Raw genomic sequence first — 17,527 nt, 5'->3', positions numbered from 1 at the left:
GCCAGTTCAACTGAAATGATTGTTAGGCTGCATTAACTAGGTCAGCCGGAACCGGGAAAACTTTCCATAACGCCTGATGTACTCGTTACGTCATAAGAAGAGTGGCATCCACACTAATGTTATTCTCTCTGTTTATCCCGAGGTTTACTGCAGTCGGCCGGATCCAGGCCGTATCCAGATCAGATGCTGGACCTGAACCCAGACATGACCAGCTCATCCTAGAGTGTCTGCTGAGACCTTGTCAATTAAAGGAGTACTTCAGCGCTGGGAAGATGAATCTGTATTTAAACTGGGTCATTAATGTAGTAGAAATGTGAAATTATTTTTTAATTTGGACTGAGAAAAGACAGAAAATGTGTTTTTGTCTCATGGGGAATAAAGACAACAATTCCCAGAATGCTTCGCTGCCCTACAAGGCCATTCCCAAAGCCACCGCTACTGGATTACTGGATCACTTTCACTTTCCCACCGCGTTCATTTTCATAAAATCAGTTCAGTTAGAGAACAGACACTACAATTAAAAACTGAACGTGTCTGTTCAATATAATGTGATTTAGCAGGAGTCAGATTACACACATCGTGATGAGCTAAATGAGCTCTTGATGAGAGCTGAGGTAAACGTGACTGCACTCACAGGATATTCACACCGCGTGTTCAGTCTGCCGTGTTTTCAGTTCATGCCTTTGAAAGCTTAACTTTTTTTTAATTTGAGAAGTTAAAACACTCACTTTGCTCCTCCAGCCGCACCGTTTAAACATGTGTAGCGAATTAGCTCTTAGAGGGAATATTAATAATTATTCATAATTCATTATGATTAATTATGAATATTTGAATCATTTAAAAAGATTAACTTTATGTAGCTACATTAATATTGAAATCAATCAATCAGTTCATTTTGTGAACGTTCAGTATTGATTATTACTTAATTCTAAGAAAAGGATATTTTTCATGGCTACAGAAAAAATATTCTTCCTTTTTATTTACATAAGCGCTTAGAGCGCATAACCAGATCGATCATTTAAGGGAAAATTTGTTTGCAGGCAGGGAGTCAGAACCAAACATATATTGTGCACAAAATTTAATATCTATAAATCACGAACGAGACATGAAACACATACACAAAACATACACAGCAAGAGTTGAAGTGAAAGTGGTTAGGAGAACCGGGTCAGTATAGATGGATGAAGTCGAAAGAGTCTGAAACCTTGAGAGAAACCATCGGTGACTACAAGCCCCTTTGTCTGAACAAAGAGGGTTACAGTTTTACTCACTACACAGCAATTTGGAAATCGCAGGAGAAAGTTCGATGGTTTGGTCTGATGGGTTTTACCACGCATGATTCCTTCCGTGGTGAGTGAAGGAACGACGGTGAACTTGCAGAGTCTCTGATGGTCGAAGAAGGTCCACATGAAGTGTTGGGGCCAGCTGGCCCAAAAGTCGTGTGTGGGCCTCGGGTTTCTGGTCCCACACAGCACATGGCTCTGTGTACGGAGGCCTTCCCTGCTTGGAGGGCCTGCATTGGTGGCCTGGCTCAAGGGCCACCCACGATGACGTGTTGGTTCAGCCAGAGAGAGAAGAGAGAGGGAGGGCATCTGGGCACCTCTCTTATTAAGGTCTGGGAGTAGTCCCACCCTCCTGAGGTAGACTTGACCAATAAGATTGTTGGGATTTCCAAGCGGGAAATTTCTCTGGAGATTTTATGGCTGTTTGTTTCAAGCTTGAATCAATGGGTCTCTGCCCATTCATACTCTAATTAATGCAACAAACACACACTGCATTCTCTGAATAAGTGACATACACGGAAGTGTAAGTCGTGAAGTGAGCATTAATTTGATAGGAGACATGACATATATGAGGTTACCTGAACTAGTAAGTTGTTAAGACAAAGACAAAAAGATGCAAAATACCCTACAGAAGAAACATTTGACAAGACAGTTATGTGTTTACATATAATGTCCTGGGGTGCATGTTCATTTATAGATGGTTTGTCTATAATTTGAGGCAAAAGCGTGTGTTTTAGAAGCTTTGTGTCTTTAACTCTGGACTTTTCATGTGGCCAAATTCTTTTGGGCCGTAAAACGTCTTATCAGATGATTTCCAGGGTAACGGAGAATCTTTCTCTGTTGTGTTGGGGGAAGGTCTGTTACTCAGTACAAAGCATTCAAAGCAGATTTGTTAAATGTAACTGGCGATTGTGTGTTTGATTTGCCTGAGTCGCTACACATGAATGCCTGAGGGTGCGAGCTGAGCTGTGAGTGTGATCTCCAGCCCCCATGCGATTGAAAACATGTGGAAATGGCTCCCTCTGCTGGCTGTAGTCTTTAGCCTCAGGCCAACAATTCCTCCAATGACGCAAACTGACGATATTTGCGTCATCAGAGGAATTTTTGCAGAAAATTTTTTTTTTTCTCCATTCTGGCCCTGAAGGAGTTTTGGTTCCTTGCCACCGTTCTTTGGCTTTTCGCTTGCACAGTTGGGGAAACCTAAATTTGAACTATATTACCAAGCTGCCCGCATTGACACTTTATGATAATTTAAATTAGATGGATAACATCACCATTTTCACCAGACCGGCTTTACATCCGAATACAATTATATTGTATTATCTTCCTGTTAACACTGTGAAGATGCTTTGAAACAATTGGACTTGTAAAAAGTGCTATATAAATAAAGGTGATTTAAAAATACTCCCTAAGTGCAACTGTGCCATGCCCTACCGACCATGCGCTCAGATCATTAAAAGGGCCCTAGTGTTACCCCAGTGTCCAAGCCAAATTCCCTACATTAACCTTTATTAATCCTGGCCTGAGTGGCCTCCTAATAATCTCTATGCTTTGAATTGGCTATATCCTCTCCTATCCCCCTATATCTGGTGTGAAGTGAGCGTACCGGCACCGTTGTTTTGTGTCTGCTGTCCCATCATCAGTGGATGCTCACACTGGTGGTGGGTGAGGACAGACCCCTGATATGACTGAAAAGCGCTTTGGGCACAGTATACATAAATTTCATTTAATGACTCTTGCATTTCTACAACTTTGTGGCATGTGACTCAAAACCTTAGTGGTTATTTCAAATTATCAGAGAGAGAGAGAGAGAGAGAGAGAGAGAGAGAGAGAGAGAGAGAGAGAGAGAGAGAGAGAGAGAGAGAGAGAGAGAGAGAGAGAGAGAGAGAGAGAGAGAGAGAGAGAGAGAGAGAGAGAGAGAGAGAGAGAGAGAGAGAGAGAGAGAGAGAGAGAGAGAGAGAGAGAGAGAGAGAGAGAGAGAGAGAGAGAGAGAGAGAGAAAATAATAATACAATAAAGAAAATAACAAACTAAAAACGATGACATGACCTCTTTAAGTCTCACCTTGCAGCTCCAGAAAGCTTTCCTCATGTTTCTGAGACGTATCTCGAGCTTCTTCCAGCTCGAGCAGGAGCTGCAGTACCTGAGCCCTCAGCTCCTCCAGCTCTTCTCCATTCTTCTCATCCTTCACCTCCTTCTCCTCATCGCCATCATTCAGGACGCTGCGCTCTTTTTCTGTGCTCATGACACTCTCCTGATGTCAGATCACTGAGTCACCTGAGCAGAAGGAAAAATAAACAGTGTTTGCAACTGAACAATCAATGTCTCTATGTGTTCGACAAACTTAAGAGCTGGGAAATAATTCAAGGAATTCTTTTGGTTTCGGTTTAGTTTCTGCTCTGCATCATGGTAAATAAATAAATAATCAGAATGAACAATTGAATTTTAACACACTTACACAGCCCATTTAATCAGATTTTAATCTTAAACATCACTTAAGTCAATAGTCACAAATTATATAATCGTACAACACAAGTCCTCAGAACAACCTAAATCATCAGCATTGGTGTTATAACTCATTTATGGCACACACACACACACACACACACACACACACACACACACACACACACACACACACACACACACACACACACACACACACACACACACACACACACACACACACAAACACACAAATCTTACATTTGAGTTTTTTTTTTTTTTTTTTCATAGCATACATGAAAAACCTGATTAATAGCTCCATCTTGTGGCAAATAGGCGCATGCAAAACACCAGTGAATTATCAACCTGTCTTTGAATGAATGCTACAACGTGGATCCCCTTTCACAATGGGTGAGGAGAAGTCTGAGGATGTCTTCTTCAGCCTCAAGGGCTTTGGTGAGATGAAACAAATTTTAGCTAATAATTCCGCAATCGTGTGTGTAAGAATCAAATGTCTTGTTTCTTCTGATTTCTTGCTTTAGAGTGGAACATACTCTGCAAGAACAAATAAATGTGTTAATTTTTTCGAGGTGGCAAGGACAAAGTTTGTTCTTGCCACTACATTCTTCACAAGATAAGCAGGTGCCGATCATCTGCGTTTCTCTGCATTAACCACGGCCACTTTAAAATGTATGACCAATCAAACAATAGTTCTCGGACTCTGACACCCAAAAGAAAAAAGTTTTGCTGAAGGCTGCAACATACTCCGCTAGAACAGAGAAAAAAGTTCTCGCTCCAATGACGTCATTTTGTTCTCGTTTGGGAGTTCTCGGAGCTTGTTCTCGACCAAGGGGGTAATCTAGCGCTCGGAAAGCGTTCCACCCATAGGGGCGGCCACTGCTAACCAAGCCTCACCTGCTGTTAGCATCCCATTGACTCCCATTCATTTTTGAATCACTTTGACAGTGAATAACTTTACATCTGAGACGTTTAAAGACTCCATTTGTCCATTGATTATTTCTAAAGAAACACGACAATGCATAAAAGGCTTTTTGTAAAAATAGGCTAACGATTGCGTCATAACCAACGCGACTCTGTCGCACAGTTGAGAAATTACCGTATAGACCTGAGGAGACGCTCGCAGGCAATCTTTTACTGTCTATGAGACAGTCAGGGGGACGTGGAGACATAAAGTCTGATAAAGTCAAGGGGGAAGAATGGGGAGAAGCCCATAGTGAGCCAAAAGCAACGGGAGAAAATATTTAAACAACGTGATTCAGATTTCACTTTCCACATCTACTAGAAGACCTACAGCTGTCAGACAGGAGGCTCACGTCACATCTACGTCCTCAAGCTCAGTCTGAGCCGGCGCAGTTCGCTCAGCCATCAGGAAGTGAGTGCCCCTAGGTTGACTTCATTATTTCGCCGTTGACGTCAATGGGATCGCTCGGTCCATTTCTTTTACTGTCTATGTTCTCGACACATCGCCTGAGCAGAACTTTTTTCTTGTGGGTGTCCGAGAACTATTGTGTGATTGGTCAGAGATTGAAAGTGGGCGTGGTTAACGCGGAGAAACGCAGATGATCGGCACCTGCTTTTCTCGTGAAGTAGCTATCTGTACTGTACTATCTTGTTCTTGCCACCTCGAGAAAACAAACAAATATATTTGTTCTTGCAGAGTATGTTCGAGAACCAGCTGAGAGAACTCCCAAACCAGGGCTGCGAGAACAAAATGACATCATTTTGTTTTCGCAGCCCTAGGAGCGAGAACTTTTTTCTCTGTTTTTTTCTCTTTAGAAGCAGGAACAATGGGTAAGTGCTAGGTGCTCTTGTAGGGTAGCCTATTTCCATACAGTGGTCAGTGTCTATCAAAAGTGGTCCAAGAAAGGAACAGTGGTGAACCGGCGCCAAGGCTCATTGATGCATGTGGTCCGAACAATCAGACGAGATACTAGCTCAAATTGCTCAAAAAGTTAATGCTGGTTCTAATAGAAAGGTGTCAGAATACACAGTGCATCGCAGTTTGTTGCGCATTGGGCTGCATATGTGCCCAGGGGAACACATGGCACCAGGATGCACTATGGGAAAAAGGCAAGCCGCAATGTTCTGCTGGGAAACCTTGGGTCCGCCATCCACGTGGATGTCACTTTGACACGTACCACCTACCTAAGCAATGCTGAGACCATGGAAACCCTTTCATGGGAACGGTATTCTGGTGGCTGTGGCTCTTTCAGCAGGATAATGCTCCTGCCACAAAGCAAAAATGGTTCAGGAATGGATTGAGGAGCACAACAATAACTTTGAGGTGTTGACTTGGCCTCCTAATTCCCCAGATGTCAAACCAATCGAGCATCTGTGGGAGGAACAAACAAGTCTGATCCATGGAGGCCCTACCTCGCAACTTACAGGACTTAAAGGATCTGCTGCTAACATCTTGGTGCCAGATACCACAGTACACCTTCAGGGGTCTAGTGAAGTTCATGACTCGACAGGTCAGGGCTGTTTTGGCAGCAAAAGGGGGAGCAACACAATATTAGAATAATATATAAATTATGTATTTTAATATTATAGCTACATGATAACAATGTTATGCCTGATCAGTGTATTATATTATATATTACAAAAATATTCTAATGAAACAAACAGGGAAATACTTGTAAACTGCAAGGATATAAGTACAGAGTCAAACAGCACATTCAAATTTAGCCTGAAACAGGAAAGAAGAAACTGCAATTCAATAATTATTTGATTTATGTATACACTAGCATGTTGTTTTAAGTGATATGATTTTCTGTGTGTATTTCTGCATTCCAGTATTATACTATATTATGATATGTTCAAAATTATTACATGATACATTTACTTGAAAACATTTTACATTCGTGTTTAAGCACAACAGATTACACAGATGTTTTAAAGGTTAGAAGGCAACGCACATTTCAGAAACAAATTATGAAAATTGCTTCACATTCATCTGATATTATCATGTGGCTTATATGCAATTAATCTACATTCATCTTTTGCAGCTATATTTATTTTTCTGATTGGAACTTAGGCTATATATGTTTTTTTTTTAAATCAGAAAAAAAAAAAATCCTATTATTATTAGACAAAAATCTGAAAAAGAGGCTTTCAGATTCAACATCCTGTGAGGTATGGCCAACACAACTCAGATTCTACATTTAAAATTAAAAAGGAGTTTTTTCAATTCTAAATTTTGCCGAAATTTGTAATTCATTCTATATAATGTGAATGAATCAACGACACAAATTAAAGAAAGCCTTCAAAAATATAACATACATAAAAAACTTAAATAAATAAAAATAAATAAAGAAAAGCTCAGTTATTACTTTCTGCTCATGCAATTTAGCATGCTGAGCTAATTGGCTGTAATAAGAAACGCATTCTCTTAAACATAGATCTGACGTCAGTGTGGGAATAATCTCATCCATGAAGACATTAATCTGTCGCTAGAATGAGGATGTTTCATTAAAGTTTGATAGAGTCAAGTTGTGACTGGGAAATGAAGTGATATATCAAAGGATGTGCAGTGTTAGCTCTGAAGAGTGACCCATCCATGATACAGTATAAGCCTTTTATTCTTTTCTTGGTTCTAGCTTGTGATTTTCTAGTTTTGACTTCATTAAACTCATCACAATATTTGAAATGTATACATAAAATAAGGTTTCATTTATTACAGAAATATTGACATATTTTTGCCTGAAGTGATCATTTTTATTTATTTATTTATTTATTTATTTATTTATTTATTTATTTATTTATTTTTGTGCTCTGCATTTGTGAAATTGCCTTGAATTCATGAAACATATTTTTATGCATCAGCATAAGAGCAGATATACCTCTTCACGTAGTGTGCATGCCTTGTAATGGTTTTGGGACAAAAAAAATTGAACAAAGTCTAGCGTTTATCAATTGAAAAAATGTAGCACATGCTTTTTTTATTTTAAAAATACAAAAAATTAAATGTGTGTGTCTAATGTTTGTTCATCTTGTATTTGTGAAACCATGTAGGCATCCATGAATAATCTATGCCACCCCCTCCATGGTTCTCTGAAACAGCCCACAGGATGTTCAATAACCCACAGCATCACATGAAAAATCCTTTGAGCACCAAAGCTGAGAATGAAATCAAGATAAAAGCAGACACAACTCATTAAGACTGACAAAATAATATAATATATATATATAGTTATAGTTATATATATATATAGTTATATATATATATATATATATATATATATATATATAGTTATTGCTTGTTTCATTAGTGTTTGCATCTATGCCGTCAATATAACAAACAAAACAAGCATTATTTAAACCTCCATGTCATGCTGGCATTTAAAGGGTTACTTCAGCGATTAGCATATGGCTTTGTATCAGTAGAAACCATGGAGTATATTCAAATGATTGTGCTTTCCCCCCCTCATATCCCCCTGAGACGAGAGATTTATGCATTTTATTTCTGGAAAAATTACTCCGGTGAAGCAAATATTGTCAATTTGCGTCATCTGTAAAATGTTTGGCCAGAGGCTAAAGACTACAGCCAGCAGAGGGAGCCATTTCCACATGTTTTGAACCCACACATGGGGGATGGAGATCACACTCACAGCTCAGCTCGCACCCTCAGGCATTCATGGTAACAGTGCAGCTGGTCAGTATTTTATCTTCTCAAGTTAATTCCTATGAAAGTTTAATCTCCCAAAGGTATTAACTGAAAATGCGCCAGACTGAACACGCGCTGAGAACTACTGCCGCAAGCGTGGACGTGTTTACCTCAGCTCTCGTCACGAGCTCATTCAGCTCATCACGATGCGTGTAATCTGACTCCTGCTGCGTGTGTGCTGACACTCCCTCAGCAGCTAAATCACAATATATTGAAAAGACACGTTCAGTTTTTAATTGTAGTGTCTGTTCTCTAACTGAACTGATTTTATGAAAATGAACGCGGTGGGAAAGTGAAAGTGATCCAGTAATCCAGTAGCGGTGGCTTTGGGAATGGCCTTGTAGGGCAGCGAAGCATTCTGGGAATTGTTGTCTTTCATCCCCATGAGACAAAAACACGTTCTGTCTTTTCTCAGTCTAGAAAGCACCAAATTCAAAAATAATTTCACATTTCTACTACATTAATGACCCAGTTTAAGTACAGATTCATCTTCCCAGCGCTGAAGTACTCCTTTAAGTGTGTAGTGCAGTCAAAAAACAGCCAAAAGACACATTTCTATAACAAAAAATATTCAAAAAAAAAAAAAATTGCTGGCTGAAAGATAAAGTCAAAGGAGAGGCTGATGACAAATCAGACACAATTATTTATTCATTCTATTTAATGAATGATCCAGCAAACTTGATCTTCCTACAAAGTTTGGTAAAAACACCCCCCAGATGAGCAAGGAACCCATCTGTTACCATTAGATAAGACTTTAAGGATTTTCCAGTGAGCTGTGACTGTGATTCTTTTTGAAAAGGGAGTAAATGCCCTTAAAAAGACATTTCTGCATTAATTTATAGAAACAACGTTCTATAAATAAACATGCACCCCAGGACATTGTGTATTTAAATTGTTATATATTGTTAAATAAACAATTTAAATTGTTTTGTAAGGGGTCTCTTGTGCAGTGGCGGCTCCAGAGATTTTCTGTTGCAGGTGCTATGGGGATGCTTAACACTTAAGAGAAGGTGCTTTGAATTTTGCGTGCTTTGTGTTATTATATATATATATATAAATTATAAATTATAATTAATAATTAATATTAAATATAATTAATATTAAATATAATATAATTCTGGGCTCTCTTGAGGATGGTTGCTAATATCACCTGCAGCTCAAACCGTAACCATAGTTGCCAAGTCCACGTGTTACGCGACTTTGGGCTTCTTTTTGGGCAAGTCGTGTTAAAAATCTTGAGTCGTGGGTTGCGTTTTTTTGGGCTTATTTTTTAAAATGTGTTTGCTTGTTAGGAAAATATGACAAGCAACTTTGTTTCTTAATAGTTGCTGTTTTGTCCAGTACATTGCTGACACGGTCTTCTCACATCTAATGGCCATTCAATGCAACGATACTGCAATTCGTCCTCATACATCCCGCCTCGCTCCTCATTGAAGAAAAATTGCGTTCAACGTGCAGCATGTGATGTGACCATAGACTGGGACATTATAAATGCACGTAATGATAGTTCGTAGACGTAAATAGACGAATACATTTTTTGTTTTACAAACAATACAACCAGAAGACATGTACAGAGACGGAAGAAACAGAGGAGAGGCACCTAATTTACCGATTTAAAAAAAAAAAATGATAATAATAGATTTTATTTATAATGTACTTTTTAATTCCGAAGAATCTCAATGTATTTATCATTGCAGGCTATGATAAAACAATAAAATAAAATGTGTGCATGTTCACCACTGCTAATGTGTGCACTAACTCCGACTATGGGTTACCATAATTAGCCTTCACATCACTTTTTCCATCTCCAAACCTCTTCTGTTCACAGCCTTTATTGCAATTTGAATAATTTTGTAATATCACATCTGTTTTTGCTTTTCAAACTCTGAAAGGTTTCAATTTAATAGCAGGCTCATTTATTGATAAATTGTTGATCATAAATTATATTGATATGATAATAATTAATAATATAGTAATATTGGGCTTGTTTTTGAAGCTGCAGTTGATTATTTATCTCGTGAGAGTTGGCAACACTGACTGACTGTAACGTTAGCATCCTCAATGAAAACCGCCGCCGCCGATTCTCTGTCTTTAAGAATTGTCTTGTTCTTGAGGCTCTGTGATGTCGAGTGTTGTGTCTGCACCTTCACAGTCTCGTTTCTCCTTTCAGGATATGACTCAGAACGTGGATGTTTAGGGAGCAAAAAACGATCCATTTTGGTGTAACGTTATTTTACTTTGCTAAAACTCGCTATCAAAAACAAGCTCAGAGGTTCGCGGGCGCCGAGCCCATTGGCCAAAGATGATCACCTGTTTGGGCCTCATGTTATTTAAGACTAAAATATAATTTTAAATTATTATTTAATTCCTCATAAATTTTAAAAACATGAGAGAATATTCAAACATGACTTTAAAATATGAATATAAAAAATTACAGACATTTCTTGGGGGTGCTGGGCAGGTGCTATGACTAATATAGGGGGAGCTGCAGCACCACCTAGCCCCCCCTGGCGCCGCCACTGCTCTTGTGTGGTGTTTCGTTTATGCATGTCTTATGACCAACTTGTTCATGTAACCTCATATATGTCTCCTATTAAATGAATGCTTGTTTCACAACTTACACCTTTGTGTATGTTACTTCCTCATATGAAGCAGTGTGCGTTTGTTGTATTAATTGGAGTATAAATGGGCACAAACCCAGTTTCAATCATGCTTGAAACAAAGAGCCATTAATCTCCCACAGAGGAATTTCCCAATGGGAAATCCCAACAATCCCACTGGTTAACTCGATTATAAAGAGTGGGAGTTCTTGCAGGGGAGGCACACAGATTTTCTCTTTCTTCTCTCTTAATGGCTGAACCAGCACCTCATCTTGGCCAGCCAGCTAGCAGGCCACCACACGGCTTTTGGGCCAGTAGGTCCTTACTGCTCATGCGTCATGCAACTTCCTCAACCTCAATGGAGTCAAAACAACGAAGCAAGGTCATAATTTCTTCTTCAGTCAATGCAGACTAAATCGATTGCAACAACTTTGGATCAAACTATCAAGACTTTCTCCTGCGATTTCACCTCGGACGCTCTTCTTCTATTGCTCAGGCTACATGCAAGGAACGTACAATATACAAATCACTGTGTAAACTATAGAAAAACTGTAAACCCCTTTGATCTGACAAAGAAGTCTATCAATGATGGTTCCTCCCAGGTTTTAGACCCTCTTCATCCATCTGTTCTTATATCGGTTCTTCCAACCACTTTAACATTCTCTCTTACCAGGTGTGTGTTCATGTTAGTGCACAATATATGTTTGGTTCTGACTCCCTGCTTGCAAACAAATTGTCACTTAAATTATCGATCTATGCACTCTAAGCACTTACAAAGGAAGAATTATTTTTTGTAGCCATGAAAAATAAGCCTGACAAGCCAGACCCACATCAAGATGTTTGGTCTGGAAACTCACCATTGACAGCTCAATCTGAGGGGCGGATAAACGGTTGTCTTTCAAACTCCCTCTGCACGCGATAGGATAGCGCTACAACCAACCAGAGCAACGAAGGTGAAGCAGAGCTCGCTGACTGATTAAACATTCGCCGTATCCGGTCGGCTAAACTCTGAACACATCTTCCCTTCTTAAGAATGACTTCAGTGCCGTTCTTTGTTCTTTTCTCAGAGAAAAGCTTAACTCCAAGTCTTCCAGAGTCGCGGTCAAAGCTGATTCGAATGACCGCCGTTCGCCAGTTTCTGTGTTTACTAGAAGCACGCAAGCACACCTTGAGAGTTGCTTGACTACACTTGCGGCAGATTAGATTTGCTGCGGCCAGGGTGCATCTAGATTTCTAGGCTAATGAAAAATATCAATTTCTTAGAATTAATTAATAATCAGTACTGAGCATTCATGGTATGAGCGGATTAATTGATTGTAATGTTAATGTAGCCACATCAAGTTATTCTAATTCATATCATCACATCAGTTAAACTGATTAAAATATGCATTATTAATCTTCTGTTCCGCTCGACTGTTTCCTTCAGGGGTCGCCACAGCGAATCATCTGCCTCCATCTAGTCCTATCCTCTGTATCCTCTTCTCTCAGACCGACTACCTTCATGTCCTCCTTCACTACATCCATAAACCTCCTCTTTGGTCTTCCTCTTGACCTCCTGCCTGGCAGCTCTAACCTCAGCATCATTTTACCAATATATTTACTCTCCCTCCTCTAAACATGTCAAAACCATCTCAACCACCTCATCACTCCCAAAGAGAACCTCAACATCTTTAGCTCTACTACCTCTAGCTCTTCCTCCTGTCTTTTCTGTCTCCAAACCATACAACATCGCTGGTCTCACTACTGTCCTGTACACCTTTCCTTTCATTATTGCTGGTACACTTTTATCACACAACAGACCTGACACTTTTCTCCACCCATTCCAACCTGCCTGCACACGCTTCTTCACCTCTTTTCCACACTCCCCATTGCTCTGGATTGTTGAGCCTCAGTACTTAAAATCCTGCACCTTCTTTACCTCTTCTCCCTGTAACCTCACTGTTTCACTTTGTTCTCTCTCATTCACACACATGCATTCTGTCTTGCTCTCACTAACATTCATTAACCTTCATTCCTCCAGAGCAAACTTCCACCGCTCTAAACTTTCCTCCACCTGCTCCCTGCTCTCACTACAGATCACAATGTCATCCGCAAACATCATAGTCCATGGAGATTCCTGTCTAACCTCATCTGTCAGCCTGTCCATCACCACCGCAAACAAGAAGGGGCTCAGAGCTGATCCTTGATGCAGTCCCACCTTCACAATGAGCTATGAATAATTATTAATATTTCCCCTCTGAGCTAATTTGAAAAAAACTGAAGAAGACTTCTCTAAAGCAGAGTTCACACTGCCCGATTTGAGCCCCAATTTTGACTCGCTGACAGGTTTTGCAAAATCACTGACAAATGCCCGAGATCATAGGCGAATTGTCACAAAGTGTGAATGATCAAAGACACAAAAAGAGAGAAACGCTGACAGGTTGCCGATGTCCACAAGACATTTGGCATGCTAAATAACTTGACCTGTCAGCGATTCATAATCCTGCTGTGCGAAATTAGTTATTAGTTGAAAATGACATCGTGATGACAGATAGCCAATGAAAGAGTGAGATACAGGGCAGCAAGAGGTTCAGGGAGGAGTTATAGAGCAGAATATCAGTATTTTAATAGATATATTTACAATTCGATCAAACAGAAACAAAGCCCAAACATTTGCACGTCCAGCCGTTTGTCCCGCTTTCCACCTTTGCCCAATGCAGTTTGGAGCTGGAGAATATTTGCTTGGCAGATTTCCTGAAAGCACCTTTGTTCTGCTCCCTAGGGGGATTTAGGATTTAGAGCATGGCAGATGTGAGATGAGGTGGAGAGAGTTGAAAGAGCAAACCACTATTTCTCTTTAATTTTTCACACTCCCCAATTTATCAGATTGTGGATTAAAGCAGGATCCTCCACACCATTACACCACCACCACCAGCCTGCACAGTGGTAACAAGGCATTATGGATCCATGTTCTCATTCTGTTTTTGCCAAATTTTTACTCTACCATCTGAATGTCTCAACAGAAATCGAAACTCATCAGACCAGGCAACATTTTTCCAGTCCTCAACTGTCCAATTTTGGTGAGCTTGTGCAAATTGTTAGCCTGGCTCTGCCCTCCTACGTACTTCCGCTCAATTTTCATTTTCCTATGTAAATCTGTAGTCTTAGGTTTTCTCCGAACAAATTTTTACCGGTCCAATCAGCGAACAGAGGGAGTGGCTGAGAACGATGACGTTGATGTGGAGCGCTAGTTTGAGATGTGTTCAGTAATGGCAGCGGAGAAAGATGCAAACTAAACCATTCATTGCATTGTGGCACTGCTGCCGAAAATATCCAGGAGTTAAAGCCGGAGAAATAACAGTCTTTGCTGGGGTTTGTTGGTGGCCCTCCGACAGGGTAAATTCGGGAAAAGTTTGATTTTCCAGATCGCTTCGTTAGTGATGAAGGAGTTGGCTGAAGCTATTCGGACGGTAACTGTTTCTCGTGGGGTCGGAAGGTATTGCCATCATTTAAGTTACAGGGACTGGTCAGTTATTTTATTGCCGTCCGTCTCTCACCACCCGTGGAAAAATCCCCGGCCAAGTTACCTAACGTTACTGCTTTTGACAAACGCAAGGTCGTGTTGATGTAACAGCTGTCCGAATCCACATCTCTGAGTTTTCAACAATATATCACTTCAAAATGCACTGTTTGTAATCATTTTTGACCACTGCAGAACACCATACGGTTGCTTTGCTGTTATTTGAATGCATTTCTGGACTTGTATTTCCTAAAAATGCTGGCAAGTATTTAGAAGAGCAATATATTTCATCACCGCTCAAACAAATTAAAATAAAATCCCTTAAACATTTGAATTGGTCCGTTATTTATAGCAGCATTTATTATCATACCAAGCATATGACATTTTATTTACAGCATACAATGATGTTACGGACCGCGTGAGCGCCGCGTTTCCGATCACAGAACTTTCCTCTCCACCGTGGCGAGAATAAATCACAATCCGAATGCACGAGTTTTAGGTTTTATCCTATAGTTTTATTACTGAGGTAGCATGCACATGTGCACTTTTATTTTGTTGGATTTCCATGAGTGAAACAGGCGAAGGGCGCATGACATACTTCACAACCAAACGTTAGCGATTGGTTATGGCAGATCCAGAGTGGCTCAGGGCAGATCCAATAGTTTTAAACCTCAACAGGGTGCCTGCCTTCGCGGAAATAAACCCTTGTCAATGGAGAGTGGCCAGACTCTATGTACAAATGAAATGTACGAGAGTCTGGTAAAACCAGGCTAGCAAATTGTAGCCTCTTTGTCCTATTATTAGTGGAGATGAGTGGTACCCGGTGGGGTCTTCTGCTGTTGTAGCCCATCCGCCTCAAGGTTGTGCGTATTGTGGCTTCACAAATGCTTTGCTGCATACCTCGGTTGTAACGAGTGGTTATTTCAGTCAAAGTTGCTCTTCTATCAGCTTGAATCAGTCGGCCCATTCTCCTCTGACCTCGAGCATCAACAAGGCATTTTCTCCCACAGGACTGCCGCATACTGGATGTTTTTCCCTTTTCACACCATTCTTTGTAAACCCTAGAAATGGTTGTGCGTGAAAATCCCAGTAACTGAGCAGATTGTGAAATACTCAGACCGGCCCGTCTGGCACCAACGACCATGCCAGCCTCAAAACTGCTTAAATCACCTTTCTTTCCCATTCTGACATTCAGTTTGGAGTTCAGGAGATTGTCTTGACCAGGACCACACCCCTAAATGCATTGAAGCAACTGCCATGTGATTGGTTGATTAGATAATTGCATAAATAAGAAATTGAACAGGTGTTCCTAATAATCCTTTAGGTGAATGTAATTATTATCAATAAATGTTTATTACATACATAAGTAAACTCTCAAAATATTATTATTATGACTTATTCTAATTTTCATGTAATGGAGTAAAGCCAAATAAATAGCTGCACACAACATTGTAATCCTAAAATTTGCATTGCATATGCAAACTATATGAGTATAGCTTTCCAGAGTGTGGCATTCGATGGAATGGTGTAAGTGGGTTGAAAGAAGTTGATAATTCCCCTTAATCCCTGTCCTGAAACTGCAGAGAGTGGTTTTATATCCTTCACTATAAAATCCACAAGTAAATCTGTTATTACCTGTCTTCTCCTCCTTGTAATCCGGCATTTACAGAATTCACCAATGCTTATTTGCTTCAATGTTTCAGTCGTAGGTGGTTGTGGAGGGTGGTCATACTGCTGTTGTATTTTAAAGTAGTCTTACAGAGTTGAAAAATTACAATATTTTTGTCGTTCTAGATGAATCACTTCCACACATCTGATGTGGTGTCTGTTGGTGAAGTTCGCTGTTTTGAATTAATTTATGGCTAATGCAAGCCCGAAAAGTCGATTGTTTCCGACAGTGCCAACAAGTGGTTGAAGTCTATCTCTCAACTACTCAACTAGTCTATGCAAGCCCTAGTCTTAGGGTTACGTATGTAACCTGGTTCCCTGAAACAAGATGATAGGTTGCATTGCCACGCTTAGGGCATGCCTGGACATCTTCCTTCAGAGAGTTCAAAGCTGATTATGTCTAAATTAGCATCTCGTTCCCATTTCAGGGAACTGGGTTACATACGTAACTCTAAGAAGTTTTCTTTAGAAAAGTGAGGCGGGTAATAGTAAGTTGGAGGATGCTAGAAGGACTGAAATGTGGTAAAAGGATGAGGAACAAAAAAAGATATAGGGGGCTGTGATGTACCAGTAACTCACGAGGCCTAAAAAAGGGAAAACATCCTGAATAGGCTTGCCATTTGCTTTCATTGCTCCCTTACCTAACAAGCAACATATTGGCTACTGGATAGCCCATTTAATGGCCAATGCATCTCTCTATAGTAACTGCATTGCTGCAGGAGACAGCTTATGGCTAATGAATCACAGGAGTCTCCTTACCTTGTATGGCCTGTGTAAGGACAGCCCAAAATCCAATTTCGTATGTGTCCGTCCGAAAGATGAAGGGTCTGATGAAATTTTGAGGCAGGTAGAAACGCCTCTGTTTCTTTGTCAGGTCCTTTAGAGTAAAAGCTATTGAGGAGAAGTTAAGAATGAATCAAACAGTAGTATCTTGCCAACCTTGTCCACAAATGTGTCATATATTTTTTTTAAGGCTGCAACATCCATTAATCACTTGCAGTTCCAATGACCCCCTAGAAAACTGAGCACTGCCTTTCTTTACTGAAGCCGGCCCAGTACCAGAATCTAATCAGTGGTTAACAATTATGTGTTCTTATTCCTCCCAATTCTCCAGCTTCCTTAATGGTTCCATTAAAAAGTCATGATATATGGTAGTGGTTCCCAACCCTGGTCCTGGAGTGCTCAGTTCTGCATATTTTGGATGTTTCTCTTTTCTGATACACTCATCTGAGGTCTGATGTGTTGAATCAGGTGTTACTGATTAGGGAGACATCTAAACTGTGTAGTGCCGGGCATACTCCAGGGTTGGGACCACTAACAAGGAATAACTGAAGCAGGCCAAGTTCCAG

The 17,527-nt window shown here is 40.2% G+C and overlaps 1 protein-coding gene across 3 annotated transcripts in view; it reads right to left on the bottom strand.

The window, feature by feature from the left end:
- The window catches only part of ccdc136a (coiled-coil domain containing 136a), a 44,388-nt gene that overhangs the window by 19,932 nt on the left and 6,929 nt on the right, over positions 1 to 17,527 (bottom strand). For 2 of the 3 annotated variants that reach the window (XM_067436137.1, XM_067436139.1), the window contains exons 2-3: positions 16,938 to 17,069; positions 3,347 to 3,559 (exon numbers count right to left, since the gene is read on the bottom strand). In XM_067436137.1, coding sequence (XP_067292238.1) covers positions 3,347 to 3,527 — 181 coding nt within the window. In that variant the 5' untranslated portion in view covers positions 3,528 to 3,559; positions 16,938 to 17,069. The remainder of the gene's footprint in view (positions 1 to 3,346; positions 3,560 to 16,937; positions 17,070 to 17,527) is intronic. The other variant, XM_067436138.1, reaches the window with a different exon arrangement.

This window comes from Pseudorasbora parva, chromosome 25 (genome assembly GCF_024679245.1).
Source record: "Pseudorasbora parva isolate DD20220531a chromosome 25, ASM2467924v1, whole genome shotgun sequence".
In the NCBI taxonomy this organism is placed as follows: Eukaryota; Metazoa; Chordata; class Actinopteri; order Cypriniformes; family Gobionidae; genus Pseudorasbora; species Pseudorasbora parva.
Note: the sequence above shows the minus strand (reverse complement) of the source record. Positions and strands in the feature narration are given on the sequence as shown.